The sequence below is a fragment of the Acipenser ruthenus genome, chromosome 7 (genome assembly GCF_902713425.1).
Source record: "Acipenser ruthenus chromosome 7, fAciRut3.2 maternal haplotype, whole genome shotgun sequence".
Taxonomy (NCBI): Eukaryota; Metazoa; Chordata; class Actinopteri; order Acipenseriformes; family Acipenseridae; genus Acipenser; species Acipenser ruthenus.
In genome coordinates this window covers 53,599,120-53,624,351 of record NC_081195.1, presented here as the reverse complement: position 1 = coordinate 53,624,351, position 25,232 = coordinate 53,599,120, and the positions used below count along the sequence as shown (strand labels likewise).

Genomic DNA, 25,232 nt, shown 5'->3' with positions numbered 1-25,232 from the left:
TGTTATAACATTTCAATATTTAATAGAAATGCACCGAATCCAAGTTTTTGGGATTTGGCCGAATACCGAATCCATCTCAAAAGATTCGGCCGAATACCGAATCTACAAAAACTGTCAAGAAAACTGAAGGAAACTGTTGAATGAGAAAAAGACAGGAAGCTACTAATAAGGGACGCGCACAGTCTATTCTTTTGAGGCTTTTAGTTCATAGTATTTTTCTTACCATTGGAAATGGAAATATATCCCTGAATAAGATTTCAGTTTGAAACTTACACAATTTACTGCTATAGCCCCCTCCCCCCACAACATATTAAAATGGATGTGCGTCTGGGCGGATATAGGATTCGGATTCGGTTCACCGAATCCTAAGTATTCGGCCAAATCTGAACCCTGCTCAAAAAGTAGGTATTCGGGCTGAATCCGAATCCTGGATTTGGTGCATCCCTAATATTTAAGCATTGATTTAAAAAACCTTTTTAAATGCTTTGTAAGTTATATTAAAAAAAAGCAAAAAAGTCACACACAGGCCTGATATGTATATAGTAACGGAGTGTTGGTTTCTTAAAGCAAAAGGTTATTTGTTCAGTCTCTGCCTTCTCAATTTATGCTATTATCTCACACCAGTTCACTTTACATTACAGTATGTAGAAGTTGTTATGAGCAGAGTGATTAGGAGTTACATAATTCAGTAGTGGAAGACAGCTGGATTACGATCGATCACTAGGTGAACATGTTGCCTTAAACATTAAAGCCAGGATTCAGCTGAAAAACAATCGGCTGGTAATAAATCTTTTAAAGATATGCAGTGTGTGTGTGTTATTATTTTATTGATCTCCTACTAGTTCAACTGAACTTGTATAAACTGTTAATTCTTCAAGGCAGACAAAGTGAAGTGACTGATGATCCTAATAACTTTTATAGAACAGGTACCTGCAGGGCTAAACAAAAACATGTAATGAAGACTACAGGATCTGACTGAACTACAGAAATAAAAAGCTATGATTTTTATTTTTTAAACACATCGTTGACCATACGCTGCAGATAAGGTTTTGAGTCATTTAGTATATATATATTTAATAGTTATTGCTCATTATATTGCAAGAATGTAAATAAGCCATTCTGAACATTATATGGGTGGCTCAGTTTGTATAACCTGGAGTACCTCCAGCTGCTGTGCATTGGGAGCATGATCTGTCCAACCCTGTATTCCCATTATCAGTGCTCCAGGTAAGCTGTTTATTTTTTGGAGCCTCCAGGCCCCTATTTTTTTCATTCATGGTCCCCTAAAAAATAAAATGGTTGCCTATTCATACACTGCACTTAATGTGCATCCATAGCTGAGATGCTGTTGTTCTAAAACAATAAATAACACTGGAAGCACAGCAATTGCAGAATCTAACGAAGTTTGCTGTAGCCTCTTCCTGTTTAAACAGAATATAATAGCAAGTAAATCTACATGTTACTTTCTGTCCCACTGTAGCAGGTATACAGATAGCTAGATTTGTTGTACTATTGTAAAGCAGTTCAGTTTTCTAATCGTGAAGGATTGATCATTTTGAAGAGAGTATCATTCAATTTCTTTACTTGGAAACCGAATGCAAACTTATGTAGAAATGTTTGTTTTATGCAGGAATAGTTTGAAGGGTGCTCTGACTCGCAGCTCCAAAAAGTCCTTCCAGTCTGTAATAGGCACAACAGCTGTGTTCAGTTGGCCTGACCGTTAGTGGATTTCAAAAATGTGTTTATTTGTAAAAAATACCAGAAAGATGGTGTGTGGGGCAAAATGTTAATGTACAAATACACAGGACATCAGCAGAGATACAGTATCAGCATCATTTTTAAAACGGAGATTCTTTTTAGAATGCAGAGGCCGGTGACTCCACAGAGATAAAAAAAAAAAAAAACTACTGCACGTCTTCTAGAATGTTGCAAGCTGATCAGCATGTGCTACAGCCACCTGAATGGACAGTGGGTCAGTATTAACAACATATGTTATACAGATTGCCAAAATATGTTCTGATTAAAAATCTGTATGACAAACTGTCAACCACAAAGGTGGTGGTCGTCTGTAGGCAGTTAAACTATTATTTCCAGTCACCGAAAGAGAAAACAGATTGTCGCCATGATGACCAAAATGGTCGCTACTTGGAGCACTGAAAATACACCAAGCTTTCTGGTAAATTTGTTTATGTTTTTTCCTTGCAGTGCTGCATTTTAATGAACTACAAAATACAGAAACTTGCCATAAGTAAATAGACAGCCAAGTTTGAAAGAACACCTGTTTATTCTGGAACCATAGCACTGGCAAAATTATGAGATTCCGTCCAGTGAAGATGGAAAGACAGTCAGGGCATCACAATCTGCCATGAACTGGCTAATTACTGGAACAGCAGTGTGGAGTAGTGGTTAGGGCTCTGGACTCTTGACCGGAGGGTCATGGGTTCAATCCCCGGTAAGGACACTGCTGTTGTACCCTTGAGCAAGGTACTTTTATCTAGATTGCTCCAGTAAAAAAAAAAAAATAATAATAATAATAAAATAACCCAACTGTATAAATGGGTAATTGTATGTAAAAATAATGTGATATGTTGTAACAATTGTAAGTCGTCCTGGATAAGGGCGTCAGCTAAGAAATAAATAATAATAATAATAATAATAATACCGGACATGAACCCCATTGAGCATTTGTGGGCCGTCCTTAACTGATTCCCTGCGAAATTGTCCCAGTAAACCCACTTCGTGCGGCTCATTAACACAGATTCTGTGACAGGAATGGGCTGCAATCCCGCAGACCAGAATTTCTGATCTCGTCCACACAATGTGCGTTGCTGCCTTGCATAAGGGCTGCACCACAAAGTATTAACCCACTGTTTTGCCAGTGTGCAGTATAGTTCTAGAATACACAGATGTTCTTTGAAACTTGGGTTTCTATTTACATATGCCAAGCCTCGGTATGTGTAGTGTTCATGTTATAATGTCCATCGCCAGTAGTATCTTGTGTAGAGTGAGAAGAGCTTATATGTGCTTATCAATCTGCCTTTGCCCTGGTTTCAACTTCACTTTGACCTATAACTTAAGGTGGCTGCCATTTTGTGGTCATGTGACTTTTTTGTTTTTGCAGAAAGATGCTTTTAGCTATCGGTTTTATACACAACTGTATTCTTTGATTATGTATGTGAAGTTTGACTTTAGCACAAGGGGGGAAAACTGCAAGAAGCCTCTTGTCTTGGAGACTACTTGAAATAGTCTTATTTACTGGGTTACACAAACACTGTATACCATATGCAACGGCCAAATTATTTTTGGAAACCCAGAGGATTCTCATCTGTTGTGCTAATATAGTAATTACATGTTAGCAGATTAAATTCTGGTTCCCTTTTGGTAGTAACAGATTTTTAGCACTGTTTTAGGTAATTGGAAAGGGGATCAAGTGATGCATAGGTGATGCATTTTATGTAGCTTTGGCTAGTTGGGGAAATTGAATCCTCGGTTTCCTGCAGATAAAACACTAATACATACAATGCCTAAGAGGAACATGATAAATTGCAATTTGCACTTCATTTTTTTTAAAAACTATTTTGAGAGCAGAGCAGCAAAAACAGTTTAAGGTGGAAGAAAGAAACCATTGAATGTAGGTGAGATGTGTGAGCTATGCCATCTGCTCAGTTGTAATTGGTATGCATGACAAACTTTTTCCAACCCATAAATTGTAATTAAAAAGTACTACTTTAAATTCACTAATGATAACATAATTCTGAGCTACATGCTTGACTAAAAGGCTAATTATTGCATGTTAAGTTGACTTTTCATGTTTAATTTGAGACTACTCTAGAATGCCTTCATTAAAATCATCCCATGTACATAAATTAATTGTTGTAGGTTTAGATGTAAAAGTACATTGTTTGTAGATGTATGTACTCATACAGTACACTGTACATCAGAATTCTGTTAGTTACACAGTATAAACACACATTCATAATACCCTTAGTAATGTAAGGACTCTGGCATCAAAAGGATACTCAATGTTTTAAAATTCTGTATCTTATAACTGCCTATACAGTATGTGTGTTATACATCCTAAGCATACCTTAAGTACAGAGAGATAAGTTACAGTCACTGTACAGCAGCTCAGTAATAAATTGGTTCCATTCATTTGTCATCTTTTTTTCCACTAAGCTGCAATTAGAGACCCTGTTCAGCATCTGTGGGCTGTGCGGTGAGGTCATTTCTGGCCTTTTCATTGTGTCACAAACGCTTTCACTGCATTTGCATGCAGTCAAAGTGGGAGCAGCATATGCCTCCAGAATGCTTTGTGTGATGGCACACAGCAAAGCACAAATCAGTACATATGTGAAATGCAGTGCAAATCAGTTGCACGATTTCTACTGCGCTGTATTGGTGTTTTAGATTTCAGATCTCATAAACTTCTTTTGTCTTGTCTACTTTAAAGTTGAAATAAAGCACAAGAGTCATTGAGAGTAAATGATGTATGTATGTAAACAAAATATGCCACATGATCGTACAATACATGGTAAATCCCACGATGACTACACTGTAAACTTTTAAAAGCTTTTTAAAGCTTTTATTTGCTCTGTCTTTATATTGCATACATTGTGAGTAGACTTATCTTTTATGTCTTATCTGTAGCACTGTAAACAATGATTTGCTGTTATTGTGACATGGCTTCTTGGCAAATTAATGTTTGTTTTGTAGTGGCTTAGTATTTTAATTATATTTATTTTAACATAACAGTAATATGATAATAATCCATAGCACCGAACAGGGAGATGATTGGAAAATGATGAAAATTAATGACTATGTGTGCTCTACTTCATTTCCATTTTTTATTTCGGAGGCTTTCATTAAAAACTGTTCTGTAAGGCAACTATCATTCAGTTTTTTTCTAGAAAACATTTGAAGAAATACTTTTTGTTCATTCTTGTTTTATACATACAATGTCTGTTTTCAGTGTTTGTAAAGTTATTCCTTTTTAATGTAGTATGCAAGATGTTTTGGACAGATCAGTAATATTTAGTTATATGCATAAAGATTAAACAAGCACCTTTTATAGGTTTGTGTAAACTTGCTGCATATGGGTTGGTTGACACAAAAAGTAAATAATAATTATCAGGGTAGGAATAGCAATGAATAGCCTAAAGGTATAATATACTAGTTGGTCTTGGTTTAGATTTTTTGATTAATTTATTTATTTGAAATAAATTAGACTTGTCTGTTTCTTATGTTGAATGTATCTGTGACCAGATGTGCAGTGTGTGTTTTTTGTTATGTGCGGGAAAAAAAAATGCAATACAGATTAGAACTGCAGAGACTAATTAGAACTGCAGAGACTAATTAGAACTGCAGAGTAATCATTGCTTTATTGATTGTGTGAATTTTTTTTTTCTTTTTTTACTACTACTAACTATTTAGACATACAGCAAGAATCAACACAGGCACAGGTGTTTGACTTATTTTAATCACAGTTCTAACTTGGCGGTTGCATCATTCCATGTTGCAAAGATATTTTGTATACAAGTATAAAAATAAAATAAAAAAGAGAGATATCCTTGCATAGTAGCGAACTGGTTGAATAAACACAGTGGAAGTGAAAGTTAATGACCCCTTAAAGATACACTGTTGTAATTTAAACATAAGTGACACGTGATTAGACATCACCATGCTAGTGGGAAGTGGTAACTTTTTGCCTAATCCTCTTTTAGAAACGTAAACACTGAATTCCGTGTGGTTTCAGAAAAATACATTTATAGTAAACCCTTTTTTTCACTTGGTCATTGCTATATTTCCATGTTCTTAAAAACAAGTAATGAATTTTGTGCTCCATTTTGGTTGCTTGTTAAACAGTGTTTCCTTGGCAATAATCACAAAACCTGAAATGCAAAAGAACCTAAAAGCTATCTACAATATTACAGTAAGTAAAACATAGCCCTGATTAGGTGCTGGTGCATTTAATTATTGCATTACATCACTGTTCACAATGCGGTTCGCAAAGGGCTTGACTGTCTATACGATGTTTTGGTGCAGTTTAACGATGGCATGTAGTAGTTACACAGCTAAGAAGGGACACACAGTACAAAATCGAACATGGCTGATGGCAGCTGCCCAAAGGCCACTTGGGGAATCAAACATCGCCAATGGAGGCTGCAAACGGCTTAAGAAATACTAAAAGAAACAACAATGAAATGACAACTGTTATAGATTAGAAGCCTTATTCAGCATCTTCAAAGTTTCGTCTGTTTGTCATTTAATTTTAGTAATTATTTTCTTGAGTTGTTAGCTATGTTTGTTACTAGTGTGTTTTGAGTTGCATTGTGATAAAAAAATAATAATTTTATACTGTAGCGGTAATAAATTGTAATAGTGCTAAATATTGCAATATTTGTGGCAGAGTGGCTCTGACCTAAAATATGCTTCACCACATCAAAAACCTATAATAATACCATTTGGGATTTAAGTGTTGTCTTCAAAATGGTTTGGGTGTCAGAGCACAATGTATGCTTGGTTTTTGACATCCATCAGTGTCTAAAGGATCATTAACTTGCATTTACAATCCAGATGATTTATTCAAACCTAGGCACTATTGTCATAGCCCTGACAGCACTATTAATAGAGACACAGCACTAGACCGTTTTTAAATGTAGTGCAGCTGATGTTGGGCTTGCAGGCAAGGTGGTTTGGCCATGGTTCTCGGTGGTCAGAATGTAATGTAATTCAAACAAGTGCTACAGCTATAGACAGACCTGTTACAGTAAAGTGTTCCTGATGTGTGAAATGTTATAGCATCACAGCGACTGAAAAGAAAAAAAGGTACAGCTTTGATATGTAATAAAAAGTTTTGTATAGACCCTGTCCTTTTTCTAAATCACAAGCACATTCCTTCAATTTCTACTCCCAAGGTTATTCCTTCACATAGCCCTTGCTCCTGTCCCATGAAATTTGAAGCAACCTGATAAATTAAATTAAAACTATGTGAATTTAGTTTCATGACAGGATTGAACAAGAATACAATCCATGCGTTATTTTCAGACATTTCATTGCTGTCTATACTTGTTAATATATAGTGGATAAATAGGCCAACTACTCATTTTAGAAAATCATGTGTTGCGCAGATTTCTTTTAAAACAGTGGGAACTTCAATAAATGCAAATTTGAAATTTAAATTACTCTTTTTTTATTTTATTTTCCATTGCAAAAGAAACTGCTAATTTCTATCTGCCTATCACCACATCAGTGGTTTTGTTTTATAGCCAATATGCATCTCTTGAAAGTCTGGTAAGTTACCATTGTCAGTGTACAGTACTTGCCTTAGATCACTTCTATTGTATATCTGCTATGCCATTATAAGTGTTGAAAAAAATATATGATAGTGAGATGGCTTATTTGTGCTAACTGGTCTGGATATGATGTAGGATCCCCATTATACACTAGAGACATAGACTACGAGGCTTTAACTAAAAAAGAATTATAAATTCGCTTGGCATCTATTGGTATCATATGAATGAGCCCAGTACATTAGTCAATAGAAATGTGTTGTAACGTAACCAGTCCTCTGTCTCCAGTGGTGTCTTCAATAGAGCCCCCATAGTACTGAAAACACATTTACAGAATTCCTATAAGAGGGTGACTCTTATAGGAGAGTATGGGGGTAAAAAAACACATGCCAGCACTATAAACTTCATTGCCATGAATGCTACGATCTAAGCTTTGTTTGTTGTTGTCTTAATTGCAAGATATCATAACTTATGTAAAAATGTTTTTTGACAGCTCTGGTGTGGGTTAAATGAAACAGTGGAATATTATGTGACAAATTCTAAGATAAGTCTGGTCTCCTCATTTCAATCTTGATATGCTCACTTCCTATCTCCACTGGCAGGATGCCACTGACTCCTCAGGGATTCAAGGCATTTTTCATGAGAATAAATCTGCTATAAGAAACTAAAGACGTCTATGATGAGACCTTTCCAGAAAGTTTTATTTAGGTAATGACCATCATTTTTTATTTTGTGGCTTGTTTATTTTTGTAGCCCAGCACACGCACTCTTTCATTTATGTGTTGAAATGCATAGTTCTGCCATTCTTTTGTTTTGTTTGCTCGTTTTAGTAAAAACATGTTTTAACTAATAAAATGAAGAAAATCTTTTTTAAAATACTACAGTAAATCCTGTCCTATTTTTGAGAGTGTGACCAATTGGTCTCTGGGACAATCTACAAACTAAGGTCAGTGTACCTGTTTTGAGAAGTGAACGTAAGCCCAAACACATTCCTTTTTTAACACACACATACACACATATGCGTATGTATAGTTGTGTTGTTTTTTTTTGCCAATAACCCCCCCCCCCCCCTGTGCCCCCCCCCCCAAAAAAAATTATTATCTGTACATATTTTTACGTTATTCAGGATGCACATGGTAATAAAAAACAGATGCTAATTGTTTACACAGTTGCCACTGAGTGACTGCACATCTATTTTCCATTCACCTAATATATAAATCCAATTTGCTTCCAGTTATTGTGTTTGGATATGGATACATTATCTGTGCACGCCGGATTTGGCCTATAGGCCATCAGTGTGAGAGGCCCTTGTCTAAAGCTTAAGACAATGTTTTATCCCTAACTCCTATACATATTTCTACTAAATATAATTCCATTGAAGACTGAAAGACAAGTATGTCTGACAGTGATATACTTCATCACTAAAAACCTTGAATTTTTTATCTTCCTTTTATTGAAAAATCTATTTTTCAATCCCTTGTTTTGGTTATACATATGCTAATGCAGGTAAGCTCATTATTTGCCGCGTGGAGCTGCTTGTCAACGAAGCTTCATTAACACTGTTATCTCGGGCTGACATTTATCTTATAATTTAGAATCATCCATCATGTCGCCATGGCAACTTCCGTCACTCTTGAAGCAAGTGTAGTAATAAATGCAGCTTCCAATGATAGCAACACGTTTACCCATTATTAACATGGCTACATTTATTTAGGCCATAGAGAGACTTGAGGATAATGAGCACTTTTAAAGTATTGTATGCGTCCCAGGCATACTAATGTTGACTACTTCCTTACCACTAATAATTTAATATTGGCATAACAATACTACATTTTTTTTTTTTTCATTTCTGTTTCCCAGATTCCAAAGTTTGTTACATTTTCAAAAACGGATTGGTTAATGGCAGAAAATATACCACTATAACAGTACACCAGTAGGTAGAAAGAGAAAACAAACCTACAGTATAAATACGTTAACTACTAGTGTTTGACAGTGTCCCGCAGAAAACATTTTTTTGGGTGGTCAGGGTACAGTTGTTTTAAAAAGTTGTCTAAGTTTGTCAGTCTATGCTGTTTCAAATTACACAAAGGAAGATTTTTCTCTTTCAACACCATAGTCTAAAATGCATTTTTTCATTCTGGCACTCCTCATTCTAATTAATATACTGGCACCGTTCCCCATGACATCCAAAAGCTTTTTTTTCCAACAATATATCAGTTGAATCCCTTTTGGGTTTTTTTTAAATCTACAATTGATACAGTTTAAAATGAAATACAGCTGTGTTTTTTAGCCAGACATGTACTTTGTACAATATGTCCAGGCCAGTAATGTGAAAGTCAAAACTCCACATCTCTGATAATAGCATCATGAAACTGGAGGCATACTATAGGGAATCAATCTGAAATTCATTTGAATGATGCTATCTGCCTGCAGGGAGGTGATAGAATTTGCAGTATTATACAATAAACAAAGCTTCTCCATGCCAGGTGGAGTGTCATAATCTGAAGAATTCATTTGGAAAGAAAACATTCAAAAGCATTGAGACTTTTGGTGATACTGGTTCCTTAGTGTGCTGGGAAATGTGGTATCTTTTCTTGTTCCGATATGCTTGCTGTTGTACCTAATGCAATAGGCACTTGGTGCAAACCACGTAAAACATTTTTTGATTTAAGCAGTTATGGTAGCCAGTTAAAACAGTTCATATGTTAAGTTTTTATTAAAGGGCTTTGGTTGATCCAACATGGAATGAGTTCTCCTACCAGTTTTATCTTGGGTTGCTGTGGTGGTGTATGAACTAAAACATGTTGGTATCTAATAAGAGCTTTTGAATGAGAGAAAAACAGAGAAATAGCATATTGACAAATACAACGTGTATCACTATATACAGGATGAGGAAAAAGCTTCAGAACATTTTCCACTTTTACTGTATAACTGCAAATGGAAGCACTGCATTTTGAGATTTCTATATTGTCCAACTTGCTCAATAAGAACAACAAATGGTCTGAAAGCTTTAAAAAAAAAAAAAAATAGCTGTAATGAGAAAACAGCAGGCTTGCAGTAACATCTGGTGACCCTTTTGCTGTAATATATGACCATGCAACAAACAGTGCATGTACAGTATACCTAGATCACCGCGATTTAATATTGCTGTTTCCTCAAAGCATTTCGAGCACTAATTTTTTTTTTTGCAAGTTGTAAATATTTGTGGTGTGTTAAGCAAAAATGTTTGAAAGATAGTAGATCAGTAGTGATTGATATCGGAATGGCTTTGGTTTCTGAGAGCTTTGTTTTTATTGGTGGTCAAATCATATTCAAACTTTGCATAGTTTTAACTGAACAGTGATTCCACTGATAAACATACGCACATCCCATCTTTTTAGGCACAACACATTCTGAGCAACAATTATTCAATGTACCATGAGGTCAAGTAATTGAGGTACAGAGGCTGATTTTGTATGCATGACATTATGGCCACCATGCTTCTAACATGTTGGGTATAAATCTTTATGCCTAGATTGTATCAGAATGATGGTTTGGCATAATTGTTAATTTGAATTATTCAGGCATTATAGTGCACTTAAAGCCTAAGCGCGGGCAGGGTAGTTTTAAGAAGATTGGCTCACAGTGTTGACAAGGAAGCAAGTGATGTACGTGCTGGGAATGTTGAATGAGGAGAGAGAATTTGAATTCAGCTGTCAGCTTGTCACAGTGTAGGTGTAACTAAATAAATACCTCCAATTAAACCCAGTGAATTTGTGTTATTGTGCTTCAAAGCAGGGTGTTTTCTTGTAAATATGATTAATTAGGATTATGCAGCATTACTGATTACTGTTAAGTGATCACCTGTCGACTTTCCTGAAAGAGTAAAAGACAGAACAGTTGCCTGCTCACACAGCTGTCCTTCCTGCTGCAAAATCATGTATATCCAATTTTATTCCTGGTGATGCATTTAAAAAAAAAAAAAAAAAAAAAAATCCCTTTGTGTCTAGCAAATGAGGTAAGGCATTATTAGGTTGGTAGGAAATAGTCACAGAGTACTGTCAGTTGATGTGTTTAATTATGCATAATTAATTCAGGAATGCAACGGTTTTGATTTTCCACAAAAAAAAAACTGAACTGAAACGGACGTTTGCATGAAATTCCAAACCAAACGATACCGACAAAAGAGAAAAACAAAACAGCATTCTTTTGTACAATGAAAAAGTGTTGGCAGTTTCATCGCACACTTTGCTGCATATAGATGGTTAATTTTAACATCCCTTAAACATGTTAATATTTTAACATAAATCAAAAGTTATGACAAGACGTACTGGATTGATTCTGACAGCCCTCAGTAGGGATAACCATGGCTTCATATTTAGTCTGGAATGTCAGATGTCTAGGGCTGTTTTCATACGCAAACACTCTACTTAAACCGTTTGTTAAATGCATCTGAAGAAGTGAAAAGGTGAAGCTGAAAGTCTGTCGCGTTTCTTCAATTACTCTGTGTAGACTTTATAAAAAATCTAAAATATTGAAAGAAAATGAATTGTTAGTTGAGGTTCTGAATCATTGTGAACCTGGAATGAACCTGGGCGAAGCTGCATAGCAAGCAAAATGGATGCAGCGGAAGCTGCTTCAAATGAAATGCTGCTGTGCACAGGGCAGCTTTTATTTTTTTATTTTAAACAGTTTCTACTTTTATACATTTAAAAAAAAAAACAGATACAGTTATTCGTTTTAAGATAAATGCATTTGTCAAACAGTCAAAAAAATAAAATAGCTTTGCCAACATGTTAGGCACAATTTTTCATAGTAGGAATTCAGCCCTACAAGCTGGCTGAATGATGGAAGCAGTAGTTACGTTATTAGATGGAAAATTGGTGCAAATTGAGAGAGGATGCTCTGGCAGCAACTCAGAGCAGCAGACCACTCAACAGCTTAATCTCGGCCCCGGGTGCTCTTCACAATAAAGAATGACACCTTCTCTGTGATTGTGCTTACGTAGCAGGGCACTCTTTTTAGTCCCAAAGGATAAATTGTTTGTTGCAAGAGCGTAGGATATTTGAAAATATAAGGGACAAAGCTGACCATATACTTGTGCCTCCATAAATCATCTTAACAAAGCTTTTATTGCAAATTCTTGGTTCCATTCCAATTATGATTGTGCCTAAGACACTGTGGCTTTTGTTTCTATTGCAGGGAAAACATGTTTCTGACATTCTTGATTTTTAACAGGATCAGCGGCCTGTTCCCTTACTTTGAAACAAAGCTTTCCATAATATGCCCGGTTGCATTGACTTGATGCTTTAAGCAAGTACTGTAGGCGCGCCTATTTTATCAAATTGGAAATCCGAAGCTAGCAGAAATGCTTTTATTGACAGGTTTAACATGTAACATTGAAACAACTTTATGAATTCTAATTTAGTTTTTGTTTATTTTTTTTTATTTTTTTATGATTTAATACAAGTGTTCTGGTCAACATGGTTTAGTTTGGACATAAAGTAAGCCTGTTATGTGCCTGTACTGAATAGAACAGTATGTTGATCCTGATTGTTTAAAAAAAACAAAAAAAACTGACACTTGATCCCATACACTTGACTGTAGGAATCTGGTATTTTAATTTTAAAGCCCATTGAAATCTGGTGTTGTAGTGTGAAATATTGTAGTACACACTAAACATGACGGCTTGTGTGGGGGTTTTGTGTGAATACCGTCTGGAATTCTGCTTTTATTTATTTATTTATTTTTTAATTTATATATATATATATATATTATACAAAATGTCCCATGATACAAATTATTGAGGTAAGACAGGTGGTGTCAGCAGTATCCATAGAGACAATGTGGAGTTCTGCAGTAAATCCAGCTGAGCACTGCAACAATTAAGTGTCCTCACAATGGTCCTGCAACGTGGTTTCTTTTATAGCCCACATCTTGCAGATTAAACTATTAGAAAATGCTGTTGGATATTTAAGGTTTCCTTTTCCACAAGCAGTAGAGCATTGGAGAGAAACATGAAAAAGGAATCGCTTAAGTGATAATATTTTACCCCCCCCCCCCCCCCAAACGTAATCAAAGGTACAGTAGAAGCTTAGACCGTATCACTACCATATACAAGCTGCTAATCATTCGTTTTCAGCAGTACAGCTCAAGTATTTTCTGTTCTGGGGGATCTTGGCCTAATTTGATACATGCATGGAGGCCTCATACAATTTGCAGATTCATCTCTAGTTCCTTGGATTAGTCATCTGACAGCTCTCCAAGCATTTAATATTCCTTTCATGTGACTTTATTACAAAAATCAGATTTGCTTTTATTGCTGCCAGCCTGGCCACAGATATCTCTTGCAATAGTGTTTACAGCAGCAGTGCATAGTTGCATAATACAATATACAACGTTTTATAGGAGGTACAGACATGCTGTGGTTTTATTGATTTGCAACTGCACATTTTTAGAGAATGTTTACGGAAATGTGTGTCCCACAGTACTACAGTAGCAGTGGTACCTACCAGAAATTAAGAACAGTTTGCTGTTGAAAAGATGAACAGCATAATATTGTTCCTAAACCTGTGATTTTTTTTTTTTGATTTTTTTTTACAGTAACGGCACTGCTAGCAAGATGAATGGAGCACTAGAGCACTCGGACCAGCCAGAGCCTGACGCCATTAAAATGTTTGTTGGACAGATCCCTCGGTCATGGTCAGAAAAAGAGTTAAAGGAGTTGTTTGAACCCTATGGTGCAGTCTACCAGATTAATATCCTCCGCGACAGGAGTCAGAATCCCCCTCAGAGTAAAGGTAAAGGCATGTATTGATTTTTCTATTTTCATATTGTATGTCTTTTATGTTTTAAGAGGGGCCTGTCCTCATACCTAGGGTAGTTTTATTGGAATTTAATGGGGTGTATTAAGCCCTAGGGGCCAACAGTCTGCTGTTCCTTTAGTAGTGAGATCAAATTCTCGACCTCCCCAAGCTAAAAGTAACAAAGTGCACAAGTGCTATGCCCAAATATTTTAGATAAGGACAAGTGGATACATGAGGTTGTTGGTGAAAATGTGCACATTGGGGTATTGGTCTAGTTAATTATGTTGTGAAGGGAGGGCATTTCAGGCCCAAAAAGCAGGGGGGGGGGGGGGGGGGATATAACACGTCACTTGCAACACTTTCTTCCAGACATACCAGTTTTTACCACAGCTGCAAAATAAGTCTGTGCTACACCTAACAGCACATTGTCAATAAAGATGTTATTTTTCATGGCAAAATTAATTTCCTTTGCAGGATTTCAGCTGTGACTTCCTGCCACCAAAATTTGCACCTGTGAATAGATATAACCACAAAGACAGCAGTCATCAGTTTTATAAGACTACACTGCATGTCAAGTAAATTCTCATGGCATGTAATTTAAAAAGAAAAAAAAGAGGTCTGCAAGAAAAATACAACTGCCTTGAACTTCTTACATTTACTTTCTTTGAAAGATACTGACCTTATTAACCTAATACATGCTTTTGTAAGCAAGAACATAACATTACATGCTTTACTGCAGTTACTTACAATGACTAGACTAATGTAAAGAAATCAAATACATTATAGATTTGTACTGAAGGACTGGAAAAAATTCTCACCTTTTCAAACAGATTTTTCAGGGTTCATTTATAAATTCATATAATGCTGTGTGAACAGTGTTAAAAAGGCTTGTTCTGTTTTATATTAATTTGTCATTGCAATATTTGCAAGCTGCAAAGCAGAGGTTATTGCCAGGTTGTTTTTCCACATTCAAATATTTGTCCGACAGTTGTTAAAAAGCTATCGGTGATAAGCCAGGAAAACATTAAACTGCAAGCTTCAGTTTCACTGCGATCCTTTGCCTACACCTGCCCAGCTGGCTGTATTGTTGTCATCTTGGAGTCATTTCTTATCTTTTTAAGCATGTGATCTGCCAAACTACACAGAATGCTGGCAGCTGTGCCAATAATAACAACTGACTCCTCACTCCCTAAATTGTTCCAAGAAGCTGTGGTGTTATTTGAGCATGCTAGATGAAGTCATACAAGATACAAAAAATAAAATACTCTGGGTATAATTCAATTGCTCTGTTTCTAATATCATTATACAAAACCAGGGCTGTGTTCAAAGGTTCAAAGGTTTGTTCGCTAGACAGGAATTCAAACCTTCTAAACCTTTGAAGGTTCGTCAGGCGGCATTCACACACTATGTTGATGTTGTTGGTTTTTATTTTTTTTTTCGTTTTTTTTTCTCTTTTAACAGAAACCGTTTGACAATGTGTGAATACTATAAATCACACATTAAATGTCACTCACATGCAAAATTCAATCTTTTGATTTGTATAATGCATATTACTAAAACAAAAGTTGTTGTATTAAAATCCACTACCAAATCATTGTATGTAGCAGCTCTACATGATGCTGCTGCCATGCATTGGAGCAGGGTATATTATGCGAAAGCACTGCGGTGGTACCTTGCTTCAGTAAAATGTGTCCTGAATACCTAGTGTACAAGACATTGCAAGAGAAGTGCTATGCTAGAATATGTATGAAACATACAAAATATACGCCAACACTAATAATTAAAATTTCGAAAACTGAACACCGTCCACCTTTAATTTCTTCATTTGCCATCTCGACTGCAAAGCGCTGTATACTGTAAGCTGTATTGAAAGAAATGTCGCAAACCCTCTGCTGTTTGGGATTTTTTTGTTAAATGCCCAGACAGCCAAAAAAAAAAGTTGAATGCAAACTGTGCAAGTGACTATTGATGCATCATGTAGGCACAACCAATCTCTGGGATCACTTGACAAGCGCAAGTTCATATTTATTATTATTATTATTATTATTATTATTATTATTATTATTATTATTATTATTATTATATTTTTAGTAGTATTAGCCTAAGTCTGCTATAGTTGGTGCTGCTGAAATGCAAGCTTACTGTATATATCGCAAGCAGCATCGATTTACGTGTAGGTAAACGTGTATTTTTATTTTTATTTCAATTATAAAAACATGATTAATGTTCTATGTCATATTTTTAAACTACACGTGAATGTTTTATTCCATTTATATGGATTACATGTAAGGTATGATTTTCACTCAAATATAAACAAGTAGCTATGGTGACGTCACCAGTAAATTATGCAAATTAGTACCATTGAAGGTTCGAACCTTCGTTCGGTAATGTATCCCGAACCTTCGAAGGTCAAAATGTACCTTTTGTTACAGCCCTATATAAAACCAAAAGGTTTCGACTATGTTGGGCTATAGAAGTGACAATTGTTTATTTTACTGTATATGTCATTGGCATTCTCATCGGCATTCTCATCAATCATCATGCATTAACCCTTTGCGGTCCATTGTCGGACTGGGTCCGACATTGCAATTATTCCTCACAGGTCCTTTGTCGGACTGGGTCCGACATCATTATAGCAACACAATAAACGGGTGTCTAGTCGTTTTTTCTCTGGAAAAAGCCGAGAAAACCATTCAATTGCCGAGTGGGAGCGACAGGAGCCGAGACAAGTCGAAAAAAAAAAAAGAAAAAAAAAAGGCGTATCTCATGTAAAATTCATACATGGTATCTGGTATCAGATAACGGGGGCGGTTGTAAGTAAACAAGTTGGCTGACTGAATCAGCACACAGAAAACACGGACATTTGCAGAGCTTTTTTGAGATGTTATAGTAATAAAATAATGACTTGGATCGCATTATTGAGGAGTTTGGTGATAAAACGAGTGATCCGGAGATGATCGATCGGTATGTACGACTATTATTATTATTATTATTATTATTATTATTTATTTCTTACATAGGTGAACGCTATAGCAAACGAAAGGGTGGGGCGGGGCTGGAGATGCCTAGTGAGTGCTTTATTGATATGCAGGGCCATTTAAACCCGTTTGACTGTGAAAAAAAATACTTTTAAACAGCGCGTCTAAAAATAACTGCGCGTTTTGAAAATTAATTAGACCTGGCGTGCCTGACGCGCAATTAATAAATGGACCGCAAAGGGTTAAAAGAGAAGTCACATTAACTGTTAGAAAATTAACATGGAACGTTGCGTTTTATACCAACTTGTGTCCATCATGTGTTCCCGGCACCAATGTTACTTCAATAACGTGATTACATTTTCACCAAACAACCTTAAACTTGGTAGAACGTCAGATGCAACCAAGCTACAGAACCATTATTTAATGGCAACTGGATTATGGCAAGCCAAATTTATCATTTAGAGATATTGCAAATTTAATTTATATATTTCTCTAAATATTAAGATATCTGTAAATCAATTAGATAGGTCTAAAAATGAAATAAAGGTAGCTCACATTGCTGTACAGATGTCTTTAAATTATATGTAGATATCTGTAAACCATGAGGATTTTGCTAGCATGGTATGTCAAACTGTCATTTTGAGATATCTTAATGATTTACAGATTTCTTTTAAATGAACTGGAAGTCATTTTGAGATATCTTGAAATTATTGAGATATCTTTAAAAACCTTATGCTTTATTTAAAGAGATCTTAAATTGCATTTTAAGATATCTCTAAGCCACATGGTTTACATATATCTACATATTACTTAGATAGCTGTAAATAAATTGAGATATCTCCAATTGTTTTACAGATATCTTAAAATGAATTTTAGATATCTTAACTGCAAAATGCAGATATCTAAATGTTTTACAGATATCTTTTCAATATTTTAAGATATCTTAAATTGCATTTTAAGATATCTCTAAATGATAATTTTGCTTACCATAGCTGGATCACTAGTTTTTAAATGAGTGAAATGTACTATAAAAAAAAAACGAGAAAACATAGAAGTTGCTTGTCAGTATAACCTAATCTTTTTACCACCAGATGTGCAACTGTTCACAAATTTGCATGCAACAAGTCCACGTTTCTTGCTAATCACTGGTGGTGCACCCATGTTGCATAGATACAGACGATTAAAAATCTTGATTTTATTTAAATGCTTTTCTCACACAGATGACGAAGTATCTCTTAAACTGCTAAAACAAAAAAGAAAAAGAGAGAGTTTAATCAGAAGTGTCTCTCAGCCTGGTGAAAAAAATAGTATAGCTTTAACACTGATTAAACCTAAATGCTCCCCCAAGGCACTCGTTTTAAAACATTAGACAATTTAGCTTAAGTTTTTCTAGGTAAATTATTTTAAATACCAGTAATTCTTACAAAAACATATAGAATTTGTATTTCATCCTTTTTGGATTAAATACACAGTAATACCTTTCTAAGATTGCTATATTTTGTTTCAAATATTGAATAAAATTGATTTGAGTTTGCTGAACCTAAGGCCTCATTACTGATTTTTATAGATTGAATTACTTAGCTCTGGGGTGGTACTGAGTTCACCATTTTGAATTTCCTGTCACTATGTTCTTCTTTGCTGGCTGGACAATTGTAGAATGGAATCCACACCCCTCTCCCCTCCTCTTAGAACTTAAACCTTTTAACTTCCTAGGTTTTGGATTTTCCCATGCAAAAAAAAAAAAAAAAAAAAGCATTTGGGGTTTATAAAAAAAATTAAAATAAATTGACCGTACCTAAAAGTTCATATCATCAGGTGTTTATATACAGTGTCCCCTTCTTATAAGGTGGCCCATTACCCAGGACATGTTTTATAAATAGGTAGGGTCATGGCTTCCATTGTCCACGTAATGCTATCTCAGTAGCATTTGTGTTCTTGTTAAAATGCGGAATAGAAATAGAACAGTTTCTGTCCTTTTTAAAGGGGTTATACTGTAGCTTAGTTAATCATTTTATTTACCTGATGTCTACTAGCTGCCACTCGGAGTAGAGGAGCTCTTCCAAACACAGAGGACCAGCCTGGCAGCAGAAATAATGCCCACTGTGATCAGACAGAATTCCTTATTTGTCACCTCTGGGATCTCAGATCTGTCTCCTAGGAGGCACAATCTAGGCGAGGTTGGCAGAGACCTTCCCAACTAAGTCCCCAGGCCTTGTAGGACTTTATGCCAGAATGGCATCACCATATTTGTTCTAGCGCTGCATCTTAAAAAAAAAAAAAAAAAAAGAAAAAAAAAAAGCTTGGATTGTAAAGGGGGGAAAAAAGCAGCAGTCAACAACTGAGAGATGGCTTTTCTTCTTTTTATTTTGCACTGCTGTATATCTGGCGCACATCATTTAAGTTGTAACTGCAGTTTCAATTCATGGTTTATCCTAATAACCCTTTTGGTTAACTGTTTTACACCATACAAAAGTATTAAATAATTGGCTTCAGATAATAATTGGCTTGGACTGTAGGAACAAATTACAAGTCATGTTTTTAACATTTTCAAAGGCACAGCACATGGTTTTCATTTTTGCTTGTGGTAAAAGCCTACAAATGTTTAACAGAGTAATAAAAATGCAACTCATGACCCTAAACTCTTTTTGACCTTTGTGTTCAACCAAAAGCTCCTCAGTCTTTCCAGCAATCTTGTCCAGGCAATCTCTCTCACTCTGCCACACATCGGGCACTGATCTGAAATTCCAGCAGGCGTGGTGAACTCAAGGAATGGTATCTGAAACAGCGGAGACTGACACCAGAGCGGGAGAGAGAGAAAAATAATTTAGAGTCCTTAAAGCATAGTAATTGGGTTTCCGTAGGGGATTGTTTGTGTACATAAGAGCGTAATAACAATTCTTTTTTCAGAATGTGCCTTATTTCGACATATATCTAGGTAAAACAAATATGTATTTTGGTAATGTCCAGGATTTAAAGTGGTATTGTTTAACATAAAAAAAACTTTAAAATGGGACACTTGTATATACAGCAGGAATCTCTCATTGACGGTATATGCAGAGGTCATCTTGGAAACTTCTGAGTTGATCTGAGAACCAGAAGGGTGTCACGCTAATGTGCACTCCCAAATAATTACGCTCATCGATGTGTGGGTGTCTTCTGGGTTTTGAGGAAAAACTTGTTATAACTATCTACAATAGTGTGTTATAGGATTTATAAGCTTGCATAGAAACATCCATACAAGAAAAAATAGCATTGCATTGCACTGCATGCATTTGCACATTAAACAGTAAACAGTATTGCAGGGTGAAACCAAGAAAATGTATAAAACAAATACACTTTAAAGTGTCATCTACTACCAGACTAGATTTAATCTAGTCTGCATATTGAATCAAATGATGAAAGTTGAACTTATTGGACATGATTGTTTAAAGTTGAAATTATCTTATTTTGTACGTTATCGCTAAGTATTGTTTTTCATCAACAAATACAAGTATATCGCATGTAACACTGTGCAAGCCAAGATGTTGTAAATGTGGGGCTCCTGAGTGGCGCATCCAGTAAAGGCACTCCGCGTGGAGTGCAGGATGCGTCCTATTGCCGGTTCGAGTCCAGGCTATTCCACTGCCAACCATGGACAGGGACTCCCAGGTGGCGGCGCACAATTGGCCGAGCGCCGCCTTGGTAGGGGAGGGCTTAGGTCTGCCAGGGTGTCCTCGGCTCACTGTGCACCAGCGACCCCTGTGGACTGGCCGGGTGCCTGCGGGCCTGCCTGTAAGTTGCCCAGAGCTTCATGGTCCTCCAACGCTGTAGCTCTGAGTTGGCTGCATGGCAGGCCTGCAGCGTGAAAAGAAGCCGTGAGCCGTCCGTCTTCGTCTCTCCCAAGTCAGCGCGGATGCTAAATATGGGGGGGGGGGGGGGGGGGGTAAACTTTTTATTGACCCGGAACAATTGAAGAGAACTTGGTGTTTATAGGAATATTAAAAGTACATCTGTTTTTACAAAACCCTGTTAAATACCTTGGAAGGAAATTATGAAGTCTAAATTAGTCTGTAAACATTACATTTCAAGCTGGTAATATTTTATGTGAATTGGCATGGCAGGCTGAATGTCATTTATCTTTCTAAAACTTGTTCCACATTGCCTCCCACTTGAGGCCAAGAACAATGATGATGTGCCAAGAGAGGGTTGAAAATAACCCTATTATTAACCCCAAATTGAAAACATGATGGTTTTTTTTAATGTCTTCATTTAGAGATGTGTGTGCATGATGATTATTAATACACCTTCGAAAGCAGAGTGAAAAAGTACTTTATTTTAGCTGTGTACCGGCCATCAACTTATCCAAGAGACATGTTTCATTCTTAATTGTGTTATCTTAAATTGTTCTTCCATGTCGAGATAATAAAACCTCACTGGAGTAAATGACTATGGTTTGTCCTGTCATACTTGGTCTCTGATTCATTGCTTTTAACTGTAATAACTTATTTGGTCACCCTGTTGGCCTAGAGACAGAAAAGAGCCACCTTTATCACAAATAGCCATCTCCCTAGACTGATTTATTGTCTTGTGAATTATTTTTTCCCCAATAACAATACTAAAGCAGACTTACAACATCTGATTTTTTGTTGTATTCTACCTACCATGCCTATTAAAAGCTCATGCAGCTTGACGCATCAGTGATTTATCTACATATTTCAAAGTAAACAGGGATGGGATTATTCTCTTAATTGCTTTTAATTATAAGCATAATTAATTTAATTTATTGTAAGGTGTATCATGTGCAGTAGAAGCTATCTTATTTTTATACAGTCAGGCCAATTAAAATGCAATAATAGGGCAATTACATAGTATCGGCAAGCTCCATCACAGGTTTAGTCAAGAATTCTTAGCTGGGAACTATATATTTTGTTTTATTTATATTTTTCATTCTTTCTGCCATATTGAAGACCGACTTGCCGAAATGAGGAGTCTAGAGATGCATTGTGTCTTGTTCAGCCCAATTAACAGTGAAGTGCGAGGCATCAGCTGTTGCTATAAATCATGGCAATCACATTGTAATCCGCAAGCTCTTCTCAAATTGAGAGGGACTAACAGCTGAAAGGCTGTGAGAATGCTGGTGATATATTGGAGCCAACAGCTTTCAAATGCCAAATGTATGTGATATGTGTGGTGTTTGTTGTTTTGGGGTTTTTTTGTAGCAAAATACTTTATTTGGATGCAGAGCACAGTCTATGCCATAGATGGATCACAGGCATTGCTTGACTGGCACTGGCATAAAAAAAAAAAAAAAGTTTATTTTCTCTGATGTAATACAGACTGATAATGTAACAAGAATAGTTACAGAGGCTCACAACAGACCACCAGATTTAAAAACTTTTCTTTTAAAGATCAAACAACATAAAAATTATTCTCAGCAGCTTCAGGCAGTTTTCCTTGAAACATGCCTGCTTCTAGTCACTGGGGATTCAGGTGGTAGCAGTTGACGGATATAATTCCTCTTACTTTTCATTTTACACTCAGACCACCTAAAATCCATTTCATATCCATTGGTATTAGAAGGGGTTTCAGTTTATTTGTCTCCTGCCTCAGTTAAGATCATGTCCCAGAGGTGAAAGTCCAGTGCACCGAGGTGGAGCATTAATCCACTGCACTGCTCAAGTTCTGCTACCATCTGCTAGCTACCCATCTCCGTACTGTTCCTGGCCAGGATCTAATTCTTTCAAGTGTAACAACTTACCTTACATTCCACTTGCTTCTGCCACTGTCCTCCCTGTCTGCTTTCTGACACCAGAAGTTATTTAGCTGTTTTACAGTCTCAAGTGGTTCGCGGAGAGCTCTCATTGAAAATGGCTGGTTCTGTAATCGCCTAAAAGGAGGACATTGAAGTAAAGAAAGACAGAAAGAGAGAGAAGCCCTGTCAGTCATTCTGGTGGAAGTTGGATAATGTTAATTTGGCCCCTTTTATGTGACACTGTTAAGCTGCAGGTATAAATGAGCATTAGTGCACACAACCCTCAAGGCATCTTCGAGCTACCTTGTAATTTGTTGGAACTGCATTCATAAGACAACCCCGATCAGCTTTTCTTTAGAGCAGTTCAAAATTCTGGTTTTAAGTTTAAGCAGTTAGAAAATCTTGAAGCGCCGTCTGCTTGGAATTACAGCTGACAGCCAATTTCTCCTGGAAAGACTTGGCAGAGGCAGCAATACATTTGGCACTTGGCACTGGAATAGATGAGGGTTCCTGGATCAACGTTAAGGTGAATCTTCTTCAGGGGATGCTGGATGGGGATGGTGCTCTGTTCCATTGTTACAGCATGGTGTCACATCTGGGAAGAATGGTCAATCATTAGTTCAAACTTCAGCATATTTATAAAGATGCATCATATCTCGGATGCCAAGCATGATTAAATATAGTGATAGCTTCTTGAAATATTTGCATTTTTTTGTGGAAGAAAGAAAAAAAAACATTTAAATTACATTTAATTTGAAGATCATTAATATTTCACATATTTTTACTGGGTGTATGAATATCAATGCCATGCCTTTAGAGGGAAATAATATTGTTTTAAAGGCAATTGCTTACACACATTCCAACTGTAGTTTATAGGGAACCAATTTACAAATTTTTACATAAATTCAGTTATGTACCAAGTATGCGGTTAATGATATCTGTGTTCTTTGTAACAGACATGACTGAAAACCAATATATTTATTGCAGAGGGGTTACTCTGGTTACTTTTTTTTTTTTTTTAAATATGCACAAAATATTATGAAACACGGTTGCTGGCCAAGCATAGTGTGAACTATTGAAATATTTGTAATAGGGGGTGGATTCTCTTCAGATTTCTATAGTAATAGTAAGTGCAGAGCGGAGTAATTCTGAAAATCTGAAATAATGAAGGCCCCTATCATGTCACTAGATCAAATATTAATGTTAAAAGGAAAATCTAATGTTGAAAGTGAACAGTATGGCCAAAATTCAGAAAAACATGCATTACAAAACATTCTTTAAAATAATTGGCTCATTCACAGTGTTGAAAACCTAGTCAAGCAATTTTGTCCTTGATATAATTCCTATCTGTCATACTTTTAGCTGGAATTTACATAATAATGGAGGAGAAATGTCGCAGTACATCATACTTGTTCACATTAGTTCTCTGATGCACTCCCAACAGGCTTGGAATTGTAGCAGAATTTAACCAATCTGGGTCAAAAGCGCTTCAATTTTCCAGTTGTAGGACATTGTATAGAGAGCGCTTTTATTCAGGTTTCCAATGACTGAGTGTGCCCTTTCCAAAAGAACTCCCCAACTACAACAGAGAGATGACTGTAAAACCAGAACTGGTGCCCAATTATCCGGAATGCATTTGTAACATGCCAAATAAAATGGCCACGGAGGAATCTTTTTTTGTGTGTGCATGCGTTTCGTTCTAGGGGATTGTTTTAGTGAAGCAAAGTGTTCTTCTTTGCTTGAAATTGGGTGTGACGAGTCTTAACATAGTTATAATATACATTGTACCATATTTGTGCTTTCTTATTTGCCCTGCCTGATCCCCCACCTAATGATTCTCAACACTCAATCATATTGGTGAACAGAAACTCATTTGTAAACATTGTCACATGACACACTGAAGTCTTTTTCTCTTATGTTACCTAAATAGACACACACTTTCAGTGGAAATGAGAATTTTAAATGACAGCAGAAAAAGTTGACCTAAATGGAAACTGTAGGCCTCTTTTTTTTTTTCATCTAACCTAGCTTGTTGTTTTTTTACATCACTGCCAGAGCTCCTTGTTTGAGGTTTCAGTGCATGTGCAAATTCCCCACCTGTTTTGCCTGTGAAGTAGGAAGTGTTGAACTAATATGCAGGCAGTGAACATAGCCGGTCTTAACACTCTTAGCCTTCCAGGGCCCTGATTCCTTGATCTGTCATTCTGACACAGTCCTCAGATGAATTCCCAAATGCACAACACAAGGAACCTATTGATGTCCTGAATTTGAATTTGCCATAGGCTGGATTTACCTGATAAGATACCATTATTATTTGAACGATTATATAATGTAGCCCTTGTATGTAATTGCTGTCACTATTAATGATGCATCAAAGAAATATGCTTTCCATAATTACTAAGCATTGAAGAATAGGATATCTCAGCTGAAGCTCTTCCCTCATATATAA

At 36.2% G+C, this 25,232-nt stretch overlaps 1 protein-coding gene across 1 annotated transcript in view; it reads left to right on the top strand.

The window, feature by feature from the left end:
- Positions 1-25,232, top strand: part of LOC117415851 (CUGBP Elav-like family member 2) — a 151,444-nt gene that overhangs the window by 79,708 nt on the left and 46,504 nt on the right. The window contains 1 exon segment of the mRNA XM_059027286.1: positions 13,872-14,074. Coding sequence (XP_058883269.1) covers positions 13,872-14,074 — 203 coding nt within the window.